Raw genomic sequence first — 16,331 nt, forward strand, 5'->3', positions numbered from 1 at the left:
AGCACTTTAATAAGACTGATAGATCTGTCCATTGTTTGATGGATCCAAACTTGTTTATGCTAAGTCAGACCACTGATATCAAACAAACTAGTTATGACTGGCTTAAGTACCATTTTTCTACATGGCTTGAATTTAAACTTGAGTCTGGGTCCAAGCCAATATAAACAGGACTTATCTCTCAATGGCCTATATTCACTTTATCTGTGTGATTTAAGGAAGTGAGGGGGGAAATGAATCTTGTCACTGTTGCTAAAGGAAAACTTGCTTTGATGTGCATTTCTTATGCAGCAAAGATCATATTGCTGCTCCAAACACTTATCTTTGGAGTTATGGAACAACTCTATATGCCCTAGAAGACTAGAACTTGTATATGCTGTGTAGTCCTTAAGCAAAGAAGATTTCGTACAAGATATTTCATTTTTAGATAGCTGCATAAAGTTATATGTGAGATAGAGGGCAAGTGCATTAATTTCTCAAACATCCCACCCAAAAAAGCCTCTCTACTTTACTGAGAGGATGGCATTTTATTTGTGGTGCGCCAAAGAGATTAATGCATTCACCCTCTGTCTTGCATATTATTACACATGGTTATATTTTATTTTATTTTACTTAAAATGAAATAACATATACAACATCTTTGTTACTCCAGGGCTATGCAGCACAGACAAGTTCTTCTGCAGTTCTAGGGCATGTAGAAATGTAACATGACTTCAAGGCAAAAATGTTTCACAGCCTTGTTTTAATGAAAACCTAGACTAAAGCAAGCTGTTCATCTATTAACTGGTAAGGCTGATTTTTATGTATTAGAGTCATACAGGGTTTTTCATGATGGAAACAGTAGAATGGGAGAGAGTGTTAAAAACATGACAGTTCAGTAGATTTCAATAGATGCAAGAATTTTATTCACACATACAGACACACACACCATTTCTCCACAACCAAACATATATTTTCTTCCAAGCTGGTGGCCTCCAGATGTGCTGAACTATAGTTTATATAATTACATGTAGGAGGTTTATGGGGTTTGTCCTCTAGAACATCTGGAGGTTCCCATGTTGGTGAAGGTTGTTTACAGATCTAGGATCCATCTACTCCAGTAGTTGTCAACCTCTGGTCCTCCTGAGTGGCTCAGACTGCAGTTTCAAGAAGCCAAAGACAGCATAGTCAATGGTTAGCAATTGTGGTAGGGTTAAACATCAACTACTGCTCACACCCTGATTCTTGCTATACCGGTACTTCCCAAGCCCAGGTACCCAAAGGTTGTTGGCCTTCAGCCTCCAGAAGCCCTAGCATGGTCAATGGACAGGGATTCTGGAGACAACTCCAAAAAACCTCTGGGGTTCTCCATTTGAAAGCTGCTGAATTAAATGATTCCTAGAAGCCCATCATAGGGAGCAAAAACTGTCCTTCACTACAGTTTGTCATTTCACAGCTCCAGCTCAATCACAGAGGCCACAGCTCTGAACCCATAGAACTCCAGCAGAGCAGTTAAGACTTGGAGGTATCTCATTCACAGGGTCACCATGGGTCAAGACCAACCCAAGGGCAGTTTACAACAACAAGGCAAACCTATCATAGGGTTTTCTTGACAAGGATTGATCAGAGAGGATTTGCCTTTGCCTCAGAGAATATGACTTGTCCAAAGTCACCTAATGGAATTCCATGCTGAGTTGGGCTTTGAACCCTGGTTTCCGGAGTCATAGTTCAGTGATCAGACTACAACATAATCCTGTTCTACTTCTAAATCTAATGCTGATGAAATCCACTGGGTAACCAACATGTAGTACAAGAAATGAGGGATGCTCTGGTTTCATTTCAAATTGTTCCTATCTTCTCCCTGAAGGAGACAGAGAGGAAGAATTACCTTCTCATTCTTTCCACGCTGCCCATAATTTTAATGATATTTATCATATCCTTTTATTTGACTTTTTCTTCATAAAAGATTTAGGTTAGTCAATCAACAAGAGTAACGTCAGCAATATCAGCAACAGATATTAGGGGAGACGTGTTTACTTTTACAGCCATCAATGCTATTTCAGCATGTATATTTTCAGGGTTTATAGGGTCAATTACAGCTTTTTGTGATAAAGCACAAGCTGGACTCCAAATTGTCATTTTCTAGAAACTCATATATATCTTATTCAGAATAGACTTTCGCTGGAAAATTTGGGCAAATAAAGCTTTTCCTGGAGGGTCCCACTATAAATATCACTTAATGAATAGGCATGAAACAGTGACACATATATAGCAGCACAATTATCAAGAAGCGGTCCGAATAAAGACTAGGGTATGGATGAAAAGAATAGTTGAAAATATTTGAAATAAGCTCCAAAAATATATTTATTGAACATAGGAAACCCTGATAATGCAAAGTTTGCAATGATGATAATCTTTGCAGTTTGAGAATTATTCTGCATGGAATTCACATTTTTGCACAGAGAAGAGCATTTTTTTTGTCCTCTAGGAAACAACATTTTCTGTGCAGAAAATAATATTTCTATGTGAAATGCTGTTTACATTGCATAAAATGCTGCTTTCTGTAAAAAAGAAGAGTGTGAATTTTGCATTAAATAAATTCTCAATTATGAATAGTCTTTGAAAACAACACTGTCTTCAAAGTCTTTTAACAGCAGGAAGAAAATTCCTCAAACTACTCACTGCTGCCTTTAAAAATAGAATCATTGATTAATTATATCATCGCTATGCTTCGTTTCTACGTACAAAAGTCTGATGTGGTCTTCTTGGAAGAACATTGAACCAACTGGCATACTCACTTATGTTCTGAAGTGAAGCAGTGCTATCCTAGCTGACATTTCATGACCTTTCCAGATGTTTACTGGAGAAGTAAGAATATATTTTGTTAACATGTCACACTTGAAAATGTGACAGGGCACTATTTAGTTCAAATCTGTGTTACACCAAGAGTCAGTGCAGACCTGTCAGTTCCTCAAAACCAAACTATCATCATCATCATCATCATCATCATCATCATCATCATCATCATCATCATCACCACCACCATTTCTAAATTTCCCCCTGATTTCTGTTACAGGTGTGCTATGATAGTTGTGGCTGGTGTTCCCAATTTTTTTGTTATTGAACTCACTTGCAGTTGACTAAAAGCACGAAGGAGATCAGCTGACATGGAAGCAATAGAAAAACTGCTAAAGCTGTAAAAATCGCAGCTTTGAGCTTGAATTTTCTACTACATGAAAGGTTAAGAGGTAGAACTGACTGTTTATACTGAACTGCTTTTACAGTCATTCATAGCCTGAGTAATTCAGTGGGACATTCACACACTGCTTAAGAACAGCTGCACTGAATTGGGGCTTACAGGGAAGGAGGCTCAAAATCTCTCACTTTGAGCTTCTTTTGTGTATTAGGTTGGAAGTAGGACGCCTTGAAAGCATTTCACTGTGGAGAAAAGAATATAAAGGAAAAGGTTCTATCTGTACTCTGTTTACACTTTCGTGCAATGCAGGTACAGATGGACAAGCTCTTTGCCCATAGCAGCAGGGAGGTGGAGTGAGATAATGGCTACCACCAACAATAGCTATTTGCTGTCTCTAGAATAGAGAGTCAACATGCTTCTGAATTACCAGGGAAACAAAACCAAAAGAATGCCCTCATATTGCCTTCATACCTTCCCCATAGGTTTGTTGGGGCCTTCTGCTTGACCATTTTGGACGAGATAAGCCTGTGGGCATATGTGCCTTCAAGTTGCTTACTGGCTGATTGTGACCACATGAATGTCACAGGGTTTTCCTAAGCAAGGGGCAAACAGAGATGGTTTTGCCAGTTCCTTCCTCTGAAATATCACCTACAGCACCAAGTATTTGTTTGCAGCCTCCCAACTAACTAACCAGGACTCACCCTGCTTAGCTTCCAAGATCATATGGGATCTAGACCTTTTAGGGTGTGAGTCTGACCTTATAATTAGGCATCATTACATGGTTTCCTAAAGCGGGAGATGACAACCTCTCAGCTATTCCTCATGAACTCCCTAGCTGTTCTGTTGGAGGACTGAGACATAGCTATAAGCACCCCATAAGCCTATCCTGGTCCTCCTAAACTGGACTGCTGTCTACGATATGATAGATTTGTTCAAGGGCCCATTTATTTGTCTTTTTGGTTGTCCAAAAGTATTCTCAGCACTCTTCTCCAGCACCACATCTCAAACGAGTTGATTTTGTTCTTATCTACTTTCTTCACTGTCCGGCTTTCACATCCATACATGGTGATGGTTTGGACAATTCTGACTTTAGTACTCAATTCTATATCTTTGCTCTTTAGTACCTAATTGCCCAATTGTTTCATGATGGCTTATGAAAAAAGTTAGCTGAATGGAAAGTTACTGAAGCACCCATACAATGTAATGTTATCTGACAGCTTCACATAGATGCTGAACTCAAGGCCCCCATTCTCTTCAGAATCTGCTTTGTCAGAATGAGGGACATAGATGAATTTCTTTCCTTGATTCACCAGCTTGGCCTTCTAATTTTTTCATGTAGTTACTGGAGAAAAGATTCATCTTCAGAACCAAGAATCTTGGTTCACACAAATGTTGGTAGTCTCTTGACCAAATGTTGACAACATTTTAAATATCTCACCTCCAAGTTTCCACTGCATTTGCCATGCTGGGTACTTAATATATTAAACCCGTATTGGATCATAGGAACTAACACAATACTTGAGAACTCCTTTGTCAGATTCAACAGAAATGATTTAAAGGAGCTAAGACATCCGACTTTACAAAGTGCTATAATTGACAGGCCAGCCCAGTCTTAAATCCAGAAGTGCTCCTGGGCCAATTGCACTTAGAATGGAAGATGGCCTTGTTCAACCAGTTGTGTTGCCTGTCAGGAAAATGACAGCCCTGACCTCTTAAGTTATTGTGTACAGCTGCAGTTCTGTTTTAAAACTGCAATAGGACAGTCCATTGTTTTCATAACCCTGACAGGATGCAATGCTGGCGATAAAGTGTCCAGGCACTTTTCCAAGTAAACATTTATGAGTGTCTTGCCTTGATAGCTTTATGGAAATTACAAAAAGTCATATTGTCGGCCACTTCAAACATAACAAAAATACCGCAGAGCTAGTTAACACCTTTCTACACATTTAAGGTAGGTAAGTAGGTAGGCATTGTTAAAGAGGACATCTACATCTTAAATAATATAGGATGGATATGTGGCACATACTATTTAGCTATCTCCCCCCCCCCCCCATTTGTTTCGTGTATGCTTCCAGTTTCTCAGGACTGCTCAGGGCAGAGTACATGTGTCCCTCCATTTATGCTCTTGCCCATATTTTGAAGCAGGTTAGTTTGAGAGACAAAAAGCTTAGCTATCAACCAGTATCAACCAGTAGGTATTTTGGCTACATTTGAAACAACATGTTCCTGATTTTCTAACAGTGACACAAGCACAAGGAAAAGCGGAAATATCAGAGTATCTTGGTTCACCACAATTCTTCCCAAGGAGGAAGAGGATTGTTGTACAGAAATTTCCCAACAGCAACCTTTAATTTGATCTAGCTAATGAAATGTCTTTTTCAAGAGTAAGGAACCTTTTCCAGTCCAAGGAATTTTAGAGAAATTCATGGGGCCATAATCCAGGAGCACATAAATGGGACCAAAATGGCACCATATTTTGACTTAAATATATTACTGCCAGATACTAAACCTTGGAAGAAACATGTCCCCCTCTTTGAACAGGGGAGAGAACAGACAAAAGCTGGGAAACTTCCATACAATGGTATAAATGTGGAAAAGAATGTGCCTGTTTAGGGAACCTCAAAAGGCAGGATTTGGCCCCAGAGCTTGAGGATCCTCTGTACTGAGCTGAGGCATGGCTCCCGTCATGTATGTGTGTTTGCCTTCAAGTTGCCCATTGACTTCCGAAGACCCTGTGAATTTTATGGGGTTTGTTAAGTAAAGAATACTGAGAGGAGGTTTTGATACTTCCTTCCTCTGAAATATAAGGTATATTTCTCTGAGTATTCCTTGCTTAACAAAACTCTATCAAAGTCAATAGGTAACATGAAGGCACACAGAGATACATGCATGACAGGAGTCTTTCTTCAGCTCAGCATTGAGGAACCTCAGGTTCTAGTGTCAAAAGAAACCATGACCACCTGTTTGCCCATTCTTTATTGCAGCTGGTAACAGTCACAACCACAAAATATCTGAAGCTGGTAAAACCATCTCTGAGTATTCCTTGCCTAAGAAAACCCTACAGCATTCATGGGGTCATGCACAGGGCCATAAAAGCTCATGGGAGCAGGAAGATGTGCAATTTGCTGGATTCAGTCCCTCAGCCTGAGATTCCCCACCCTTAGTCTGCCATAGATTTGATTTTCTGGTCTTGACACCATTTTAAGAAATAATGTTCTTAAAGGTTCTTAAAGGAAGGCACTAAAAGCTTTCTATATGTAATGTGTGTACCCTTTTGTGAAGCTCCAAGCCCTCCTCTGTGCTACATGAAAAAATAAGTGATGAAACGCTCCTCATTCCTTTCCTTGTTTTTCAGTGCTCCTCATTTTGTCATTCTGCTTTGCCTTTTCTTAGTTCAAACAGTTAATTGATTAAATCCACTCAAGGACTTTGCCATCAGCTCTTCAGACCCATCATCTTTCCTTCCAGTATTGCTGTCTAATTATAGTTGGAGGGTGGGAAAAGAAATAACCATGTAGGCATATTTCCTAAGTGGTGCATCTGCATAGCAGAACACACACAAACAGATAATTAAGTATCAACAAAATACCAATAGGATTGCAGTGGTGTGTTGGAACAAATCTTGATAAATTGGCTTCAGCAACCACTTCTCCAACCACAACATCCTGACTGGAATGCAAATACAACCCATGCGTTGTCCAAGAACGTCATTCTAGCATAACCATTCAACATTTCAAGAGGCGAAAAGTACTGAAAGCATTTATCACAGATGGATTTACCAATTTAAATATGATATGGGAATGAAATACATCTTCTACTCATCAGCCATTTGCTCTGGATGTATTGATCTCCATTTAAACTCTAGTATTATCAAGTACTTGAAACTGGAAGTTCCAATACATACCCACAAGTGACATTTCTGGAACAGTTGCATGATATGGACCATCAACAAATTCTGGTGGATTGTCATTGATGTCTTGGACCTTAATAATGAATTCCGAAGGAGGCTCTAGAGGTTTGTTTGTAACCCTATCGACTGCTTGGGCCGTCAGTGTATACTCTGCCTTTTCTTCTCGGTCAAGCCTTTTCATTGCATGAATGTCCCCTGTCTTGTCATTGATCACAAAGATAGTCCCAGCTCCATCACCTGAGAGAATGTACTTGATATTGCTCATTCCAGGATCCAAGTCTGTGTGTAGCTGAAACAAACAAACAAAAAAAGCAATTCAATGATACAAATAGAACTCTGTGATTTGCTTTTGGTTTGTCTCTGCCACATATTCCCCCCCCCTCCTTTCTATCCCATTTGTGCTTTCATCCAGGCTTTGTTGATCCGTAGCACAGCTTAAACACAGAAAGGAAGAATGATTTGCATGCATGCTAATCCAAATAGAGTATAATTTATAAATGTGATATTTACTAAACACACACACACACTCACAACCACCTCTTTCCCCATTCTTTATTGTAACTGGTAGCAGTCACCACCACAAAATAGCTGAAACATCCATGCAATTCCTGTTTTAATAGAGAAATAGTAAAACAGATGACCTAGGTAAGAATCAATTAGATTTAGCTCTACACATGGCAGTGACTGGAAGCCCCCATCTTTTTCCAAAATCCCAATTTTTATGTTACAGGGGGAAAAAAAAACCCTAGAAATAATATCTGAAGCCATTGAGTGTGGAAATTTCATCCCCCAAGAAACATTTCTTTAGTTCCATAAAATATGTATGATAATGCAAAGTAATTGTCAAGATTCAGAATCCTTCGCTCATGCCAAGGTTAAAGATCATTAAGCTCATAATCATGTGAGGCCAGAATGAATGATAGAGGGAGACAGAAGGAGGATAAATCACAAATGAATGTGAATTTTCTGCTGCAGAGGCTTTGCAAGTGTCAGAAAGTGTCAGAAATGTAAATTTGTTCTCTATACCTGTATCTTTGTGCCTCATATTTATTCCACAAATCAGAACCAACCAAACACACATATTATTCTGTCCTCATTCTCTCTCTCTGTCTCTCATGCACATGCACAACACCCACATACACATGGACATAAATTATGACCACTCATTCAATTTAGTGTACTCTGTCAGTTCAGGACTGGCATTATAGTCTAATATTACGGTCTACTCTTATGCTGCACTTTCAAAGGACATTGAAGGGCATTCTCTATACAGAGTATGCAGTGCCATAATACCCTCCAACTGTCTTGATTTGGCAGAGTTTCAGAAGGGTTTGCCATTGCCTTCCTTTGGAGCCTAGAGAGTGTGGTGTGCCCAAAATGACTGAACAGGGATTTGAACCCTCATTCCCCAGAATTCAGTTCCAACATTCAGACCACTAAACTCTGCTGGTTCTCTTTTATCCATATTGCTGCCCAGATATAAAGAAGGATTTACCTTATCATTATTGGTTTAGTGTCCCTTATAGTATTGTATAGTTATAGTATAGTTAACTAATAAGCAGACACCTGCCTTCAAGCCTTCAAAGAATATTTTACAGCCATTTTAAGCTTGCAAAAAAAAAAAAAAAAAAAAAGAGCCAAAAACCCCAACACAACATTTAACTTGTTGTTCACTGGACTGAATGCACACCAGTTCTCTCAACAGCCACTTAAACTTCCAACTAGCATCTGTTCTCTTTCACACATGACTTTGTAAAATATTTATTTCATCATGTCTGGGGAAGACATCCTATTATGCCAGAGTAACATGCTGAAATTCTGTTTCATCTCATACTGTGATATATCATGTCCTGTTTTTATGAAAACGTGAAACGAAATGCTAAGAATGTGGATGAGCAATATGGCTGATTCAGGGCAGAGGACAATGGTACACACAGGAGCTGGGGCAAAGTAACTCTCGGTTTTCAGGGGACTGGTCTCTCTGAGCATCCTTGCATTGTTACCAAGTTAATGGCTTATGAAAGACTGCAAAATTTAGCAGTGCTTAAGGCCCTTCTGTCAAGCTTTCCTGCAGCAAGATCTATAAAAAGGGTGCACAACAACCCTTCAATTTTCATTAGATAGATCCAATTCTATTATCCCAAAGAAGTCTCTCTGAAGCGCTTTGGAAGGTTCACAGAGCATGACTCTAGGCATGACTCTTGTGTGTCTTCAAGTCAACCCTATGTCAACCCTAAAGTGAATTTACCCCAGGGTTTTCTGGGTCTGAGAGAGAGTTACTTGCCCAATGTTCTCTGGTGGGTTTACACCCTCATGCAAAACACCTCCTGCAGCAAGCCCTTCTCCCTGAGCATCAGCACTTCTTCCTAAGTCACAGGCAAAGGGCTGCATTAGACCATCAGGAGACCTTGGAGACTAGCACCTACTCTGAAATAAATCCATGTTTTCTCCCTCCCAAAGGCCTGTTACAGACTGCCAAAATAAAGCTGCTTCAGGTCTCTTTGGAGGTATGCTGTTTAAATGATGCATGGGTCCTAAGAGTCCGGAGGTCACGCCAAAGCCACACTCCATTCCTAAGCACTGGAGTGCAGCTTTGGTGCAGCTTCTGGATTCTTAGGATGCATGCATCATTTAAACAGCATACCTCCAAAGAGACCCGAAGCAGCTTTATTTTGGCAGTCTGTAACAGGCCAAAGTCTCCACAAGACTCTCAGCTGGGCTTGGGGAATAGTTGCACTTTTTTTTTTTATCCCTCTGGGCCAGTTTAGTGCAGTTGAATGCAAACTACTTTTACAGTTTGAACTTAATTTGCAGCAGTTGAAGTAAGATGAGGACAAAGAGGGAAGTGAGAGGCAGAAAGAGCTGAAATGGCTGAAACAAATGGAACAACAAGGATTAATCAGGACTGTCCTGTCAAATGGGGGCAGTCAAGGGGTATGCAGCAGAGCCAGTTGCTGAAATATGGATATAGTATGAATACGTTTCCACAATCTTCTGAAGCAGTGTATTCTTCATGAAGTTCCATTATCAATGTGGGACTGGAATAATCCAGTAGAAACACTGTGTTCTAGTGCCAATTACTGTAGAATATGATAAGAAGACTGCTTCCAGTCAGGAAGAAATCCTAGACTACCATACCTATCAACAGTACATATGAGACCAAACGGTGGCCCAAAGTAATGCAGCCCACAGTTGTAGTAGACAAAGGATAATAGTGCCACTGTATTCTGCTTTGGTCAGGCCCCACCTAGAATATTGTGTCCAGTTCTGGGCACCACAATTCAAGAAGGATGTTGAGAAACTGGAGTGTGTCCAAAGGAGGGCAACAAAAATGGTGAAGGATCTGGAAACCATGCCCTATGAGGAACGACTGAGGATGCTGGAGATGTTTAGCCTGGAGAAGAGAAGGTTAAGAGGTGATATGATAGCCCTGTTTAAATACTTGAAAGGATGTCATATTGAGGAGGGATCAAGCTTGTTTTTTGCTGCTCCAGAGAACAGGTTCCAGAGCAATGGATGTAAGCTATAGGAAAAGAGATTCCTTCTCAACATTAGGAGGAACTTCCTGACAGTAAGGGCTCTGAGTGGAACACTCTCCCTCAGAGAATGGTGGAGTCTCCTTCTTTGAAGGTCTTTAAACAGAGGCTGGATGGCCATCTGTCAGGGATGCTTTGATTGGGAGTTCCTGCATATCAAATCCCAATCCTTCAAAATATTAGTGTTAGCCATAAAAGGTCTGTAGGGGATCAAGCATATTTTCCTTTGAGTCCAACTAGAAAATAAACAATTAAACAATTAAGCTATTTTTAAAAAACAAAATATGGGATATCCATGAGAGAAAGAATTTTTAAAAAAGGAAATGTCACATCCTGATTTTTTTTAGGGGGGGAATAAGCAGGTATAAAAAATAATTTAAAAACAAACAAAAAACAAAACAAAAGAGCAAACAACCAACAAACAACAATTAGAAGAAAAAGCAGGTGGGATTTGGAGAAAGAAAACAGAAGTGAGACTGAACTTTTCACACCCTCCTTCACAAGCTGCATGATGAACTCATTTTTAAAAAACCTGGTTGCAGATTTCTGAAGACGCACCAGATGCTCTTCCTCTTTTTTTGTGCGCACAATTAAATTATTATTGGTGGGGGGTAAGTACATTTGTAGATAATTGCAAATGATTTTTTCTTTTACTCCTCTCCTCATAGCATATAATTATACAATAGAGATACATAGATATAGATATAGATATAGATATATAATCCTATTATCCCCAGGCCTGATGGGGGAATCCTCTTGGGAAGTATCTCATCTCAGAGACAGATCGCGTTTAACGAACCCAGAGATACTGTGTCTTTAGCTTTTTGGATTCCTTCCCAACTTTCTTTGAATACTAAGAAGCCCTAGCTTACTTTCGAAATACTGAGGGATGCCACTGGCTTTTGCATTCATTTATATACATCACTGCTTCCAATAATTGTAATACCTTCCTCGTGCTGTGAACCTTTCCCCAGCTATCTTTTTTTATTATTATTTGTCCTATGCGACTTGCCTTTCTGCTAGATAGATGAAAAACCATTAGGTGGCAAGGAGGTCTTATCTTCATGCCACTGGTGTCTGGTGTCACCTGAAGGATGATGGATGCATTCATCAATGACCCACAGGTTAAATGATCATTTACCAGCATAAGCATTCAAGAGGAGGACTTCATTTATTCTCAGGGAACAATTTATATTGCAATTGCAGCTTCTGTTCTTCCCTTCGAGTATCTACTGGTCCTTTTTAGCAGCATCAAAGTGCAAAACAGACGGCAGAGACACATGATCCCCCAGATGTTGTTATATTGTTATTTCCAGCTTTCCTCACCATTGGGATAAAGCCAATAATCATCACTGTAGATTTGGATAAATGGGACTCTTTCACTTATATTTCTTTTCTACCATCAACTTGCATTTAGGGAAGAGGAAGAAACTTCTTTCAATCACCCTGGCATGATTTTGCAAATTAATTTAACTAGAACAGTAGCCATTAATGTGTTTGCCTGGCATTCAGTATTGCAGTTAGGGATTAGTAAACTCAAGTTATGGATTCATAACTGCTCTGAATCCAGTAAGACTACATAAATGCCACCACAGTCCAATTTAAGAGTCAGCAGGCTCAGGCAGATCAGGTGAAGGAGGTCCATTCAGCCTCCGACCAGCATGAAAGGAGGATGGCATTTCCACCCCCATGCCACCAGCAACTGAGGCTGCTACGATCAGAAGCAGGATCATTGACAGAAGTCCTTGTCACAGCATCCCTTGCTACTGGAGTAGAAATGGCATTCTCTTTTCACTCGAGTCAGAAGTTAAATGGACCTCCTTTGCCTAATCCAGCTGCTGGTTCTTAACATGGACTGAGGAGGAGTCAGGTCTGAAGAGACATTTCTTAGGCCCTGTACAGACTGGCGCTTTGTGCCGGTCTGGGGCCAAAATTATGATTTTGTAGGTCTGGCCGTCCACACATGCCCAGCCTTACAATCAGTACATGGGCACCATGATTGCACATGCCCATCCATATGGGGCATGCAACGATGACGTCCACATAGTGCAATGCCCAAACAGCACAGCGCCGCATGGACATCATAACTGTGCGTGAGGGTGTCAGCATGCGGTGGGAGTGGGTTCTTTTTAGGTCTTACGGAGGCCATAGCATTTGTCTGCTGCGGCCTCCATCTGGGGCAGAAATGGGCGGCATCTCATTGCCCCTTTCTGCCTGCCTGTATCCCCCCCCCATAGTTACACATATGTAAGTAAGTAGCCAAGGTACAGCACTGCCATTTATTTTTTAGGAGTTATATTACTTGAGGGAAGCCACTCACACCCTTCTAGGACTCTACCAATCTACCCAACAAAGTTTCACTATGAAAACAGAATATGCAGAATATGGAGAAAGGCAAACTTTGGGATGAATTCAGTAGAATAGGATTTCACACGTAGCTCTAATCTTTTCCTAATCTTCACCCCCCCCCCCAAACTCACCCTGCCAGTTGCATTTAGCTTAATTCAGCAGAAACAACACGTGGCTGCTCTGCATCCCTGTCAAATGCTGAGTGTCCCTCCTCGTCCTGTTTCAGAGCACTGGTTCAGTTATTCCAATTTAGTTGCTTTTAAGAGAGGATTCAAAAGAAGAAAGGAAACAAACATGAAAAACACATGTTGAGTGGCATGAGATAATATGGGACAAAACTGAAATGAAATCTAACAGGCATGCTTGGTTAGAGGCATCCTTGAAAGAGCAATGTGTTCCAGCAGCAATAATTGGATAGCTACTTGTGGTTTTTTTTAATCTATGAGAACAAAGTGAAGAACACCATTTTTAATTGGGGCATTTGCCTTGTTTTATTTAAAATACATCTTTATGTTTTCTTACCATTAAAGCACACACACAGACAAAAACAACAACCCTAAAATACTCTTTGGATACTTGGCCAAGTATGAAAGGGGCAAAATAAAAATGCACACTGAGCCCAGCAAAGGAGTAAAAGTAACACACAAAGCCAACTTGGTCTAAAGCCTAGCCTGAAAAGCACTAGAACAGTTTGATCAACTTGAGCAGATTGCAGTCATCAGTGCAATTCTGCATTCCCTCACTGGAGACTCAGCCAGGATGCTGTGCATTTAACTGCTGTTTCACTTGCTAAGGTTGCTCTCCATGGTGCTGTAATTTAAACAGGCTGACTGCTGTGATGCTAGAAAATATCAGAGCTTAGAGATAACGTGCAATTAATTCCTTTCCTCCTATAATTAAGGTAAAACAACATTATATTACTCAGTAGATGAGGAAGACCTTCACTCCTTTTGCAGCATTAACTGCAACTGTAGATAGAAGGTGGTCCCCTGAGAGTCCTTCAAAGAAAGGATTGTTCTCCCTCGTCCTACAACAAATTAGAGATGAGTCTTGGGACAAGACAGTGATGGGTGGATCTTTTGTACATCCATGGCAGGCATTTTTCTGATGAAGCTCTTCAAAGAAGCCCTAATCTATGTAGGGATTTCCTTGGTTTTTGCATGAAAGGAAAATGTTGTTGGGTGGGGAAACCCATTCCAAAGGGATGCAATAAGATAGGAACTTCTTCTGCCTCAGCAACATATTTTTCTTCCTTCTGGGGTCATAAAGCTTGGCTTCAAGTGCCATGATTCTCTGTCAGGCAAAAGGCAGTATTTTCACAGCACTGTGCTTCTAGAGAACTTAATACACACATAGAGACACATGTTTGCATTGACCTGCAACATGAAATATTAAAAATCCCACAAAGGATGGGAGATTTGGTATCTTTCCAATACTAAAAGTTTAACTATATTAAAATTTAAACTTAATGAGGAGTTACCTTACTCCTTTTCAAGTGGAAATGTAACATTTGGTATGATTGCAGTGGTCTGTGGCCTCACACAATGAGGGAAATTTCAAAAGCTAGCTGATGCTGCATTTCATGCTGCTGCAATCAGATGTGTCTTTAAGTAACATGAATGGCAATGAGCTATTTCTGATAAATAAGTAAATAGTTACTTTATATTGTAACTATTTTGGTAATGTTACTGTGATGAATGCAACTTTCTAACCTATGCTAAAATGCTGTGTTGCTTCTAACTGAAATCTGAATTTGGATAAGGGAATGCATATTGTTGGTTTGTAAAAGCATTAAATAAACACTGAGTTCAGGGACAAGAAAAACACAATTTGAGAACAGGTAAAAAACATGCTGGCACAATGGTAAAACAACATAAATTGCAGTGTGTGGGTATCTAAAAGGTGAGTACTCTGGTAAAGACTGCATAATGTGCAAAGCTGACAGTCCAAATAGATGCTATCTCCCAGCAATTGGCTGTCAAACACATCCTGAATTTGAAAAATATAAACATCAGTTATGCAGCTAGTATCTCTGCTAAAATTAGAAGCCATTGGGAAGGTGACTTTGGCTAACATGAACAAGAAGATTGTGTTAAACTGCATTTGAATCCTTCTCACACAGGGAAACACTAAGTAGAATTTTGTGATTTTTGTTTCATATCAAGATGTGAATGCTTAATGTTGAAGGTATTCCAATGAGACAGCTTTAGATATCTCAGAAAGTGTCCTTTGAGTTATGCTTCCCAGTCACTATTCAAATGAACCATATGGTTCCAATATTAATTCACAATTCAGCAGACACTATCCTATTTTGTGCACCCGCCAACCATATCTTTTTTTATGGGAAAGCTTAGTGAAGACCAAGTGATGTGCAAGATATCCCGCTATCTGAAATTACTGAACAAATGGCATCACTTCTTTATCACCTGCTGCCATTGGCTGATGTTCTGCCACCCAAATCAAGTGAGCTTCCCTTTTGGAGAATAGCATGTGCTGCAACATATGACTGGTGCAGGAGCACTGTCAGCACAGTGTTTAAATGCCAGTGCTTCAGCCACTCACTCACAAACCACAAGGCTGTGAGCTCAACCCCAGCCAGGACTCAGGGTCAACTCAGGCTTGCATGCTTCCAAGGTCACTAAAAGGAGTACTCGGCTTGTTGGAGACAATTAGCTTACAGTTGTAAACTGCTTAGAGACTTCTCAGTGTGGTATGTAGCGACATATAAGTGAAGCTGCTATTGGGATTGCTATTGGTGAAGCCCTCCAGAGAGCTGTCAAAGCCCAAATGCCTCACTGCAAGGGACCTTTCAAAGATCCTCACTTCAAAGGAGTTACACAACTGTAAGGACATCTCTCCCACAATGTCTTATTCTCAGGAAAGACCCTTGAGAACTGAGCAGCTAGGATTTGGCAGATCTCTGTACAGTTGCATTTGCTGCTTTTGCATATGGATGATAGTGTCAGTCTGGTTGTTGGGTCCACAGTTACCTTGATTAAATGACAAAGTCTTCACCTTTTGTCACTAGTTACACAGGCATATCACCCCAAGTGGCAGAACTGGATTCTGATACAGTACAGTCAGACCTCTGTGTCCACAGATTTCTTATCCACTGATTCAGCCATCCAAAGTTTGAAAATATCTATCTATCTATCTATCTATCTATCTATCTATCTATCTTCCAAACAGCAAACCTTGATTTTGCCATTTTATATATGAGACACAATTTTACTATACCATTGTATTTAATGGGACTTGAACATCCACACGTATTTGGAATCCACAGGATTCCATAATGTTTAATGCATTTACATTAATGTACTGTTATGCTTCTGCTTAAGCGCTCAATACAACTGATAATACA

At 40.1% G+C, this 16,331-nt stretch overlaps 1 protein-coding gene across 1 annotated transcript in view; it reads right to left on the minus strand.

Moving 5' to 3' along the window:
* Positions 1-16,331, minus strand: part of CDH8 (cadherin 8) — a 170,621-nt gene that overhangs the window by 104,232 nt on the left and 50,058 nt on the right. The window contains exon 2 of the mRNA XM_042438309.1: positions 7,077-7,371. Coding sequence (XP_042294243.1) covers positions 7,077-7,371 — 295 coding nt within the window. The remainder of the gene's footprint in view (positions 1-7,076; positions 7,372-16,331) is intronic.

This window comes from Sceloporus undulatus, chromosome 8 (assembly GCF_019175285.1).
Source record: "Sceloporus undulatus isolate JIND9_A2432 ecotype Alabama chromosome 8, SceUnd_v1.1, whole genome shotgun sequence".
NCBI classification, from domain to species: Eukaryota; Metazoa; Chordata; class Lepidosauria; order Squamata; family Phrynosomatidae; genus Sceloporus; species Sceloporus undulatus.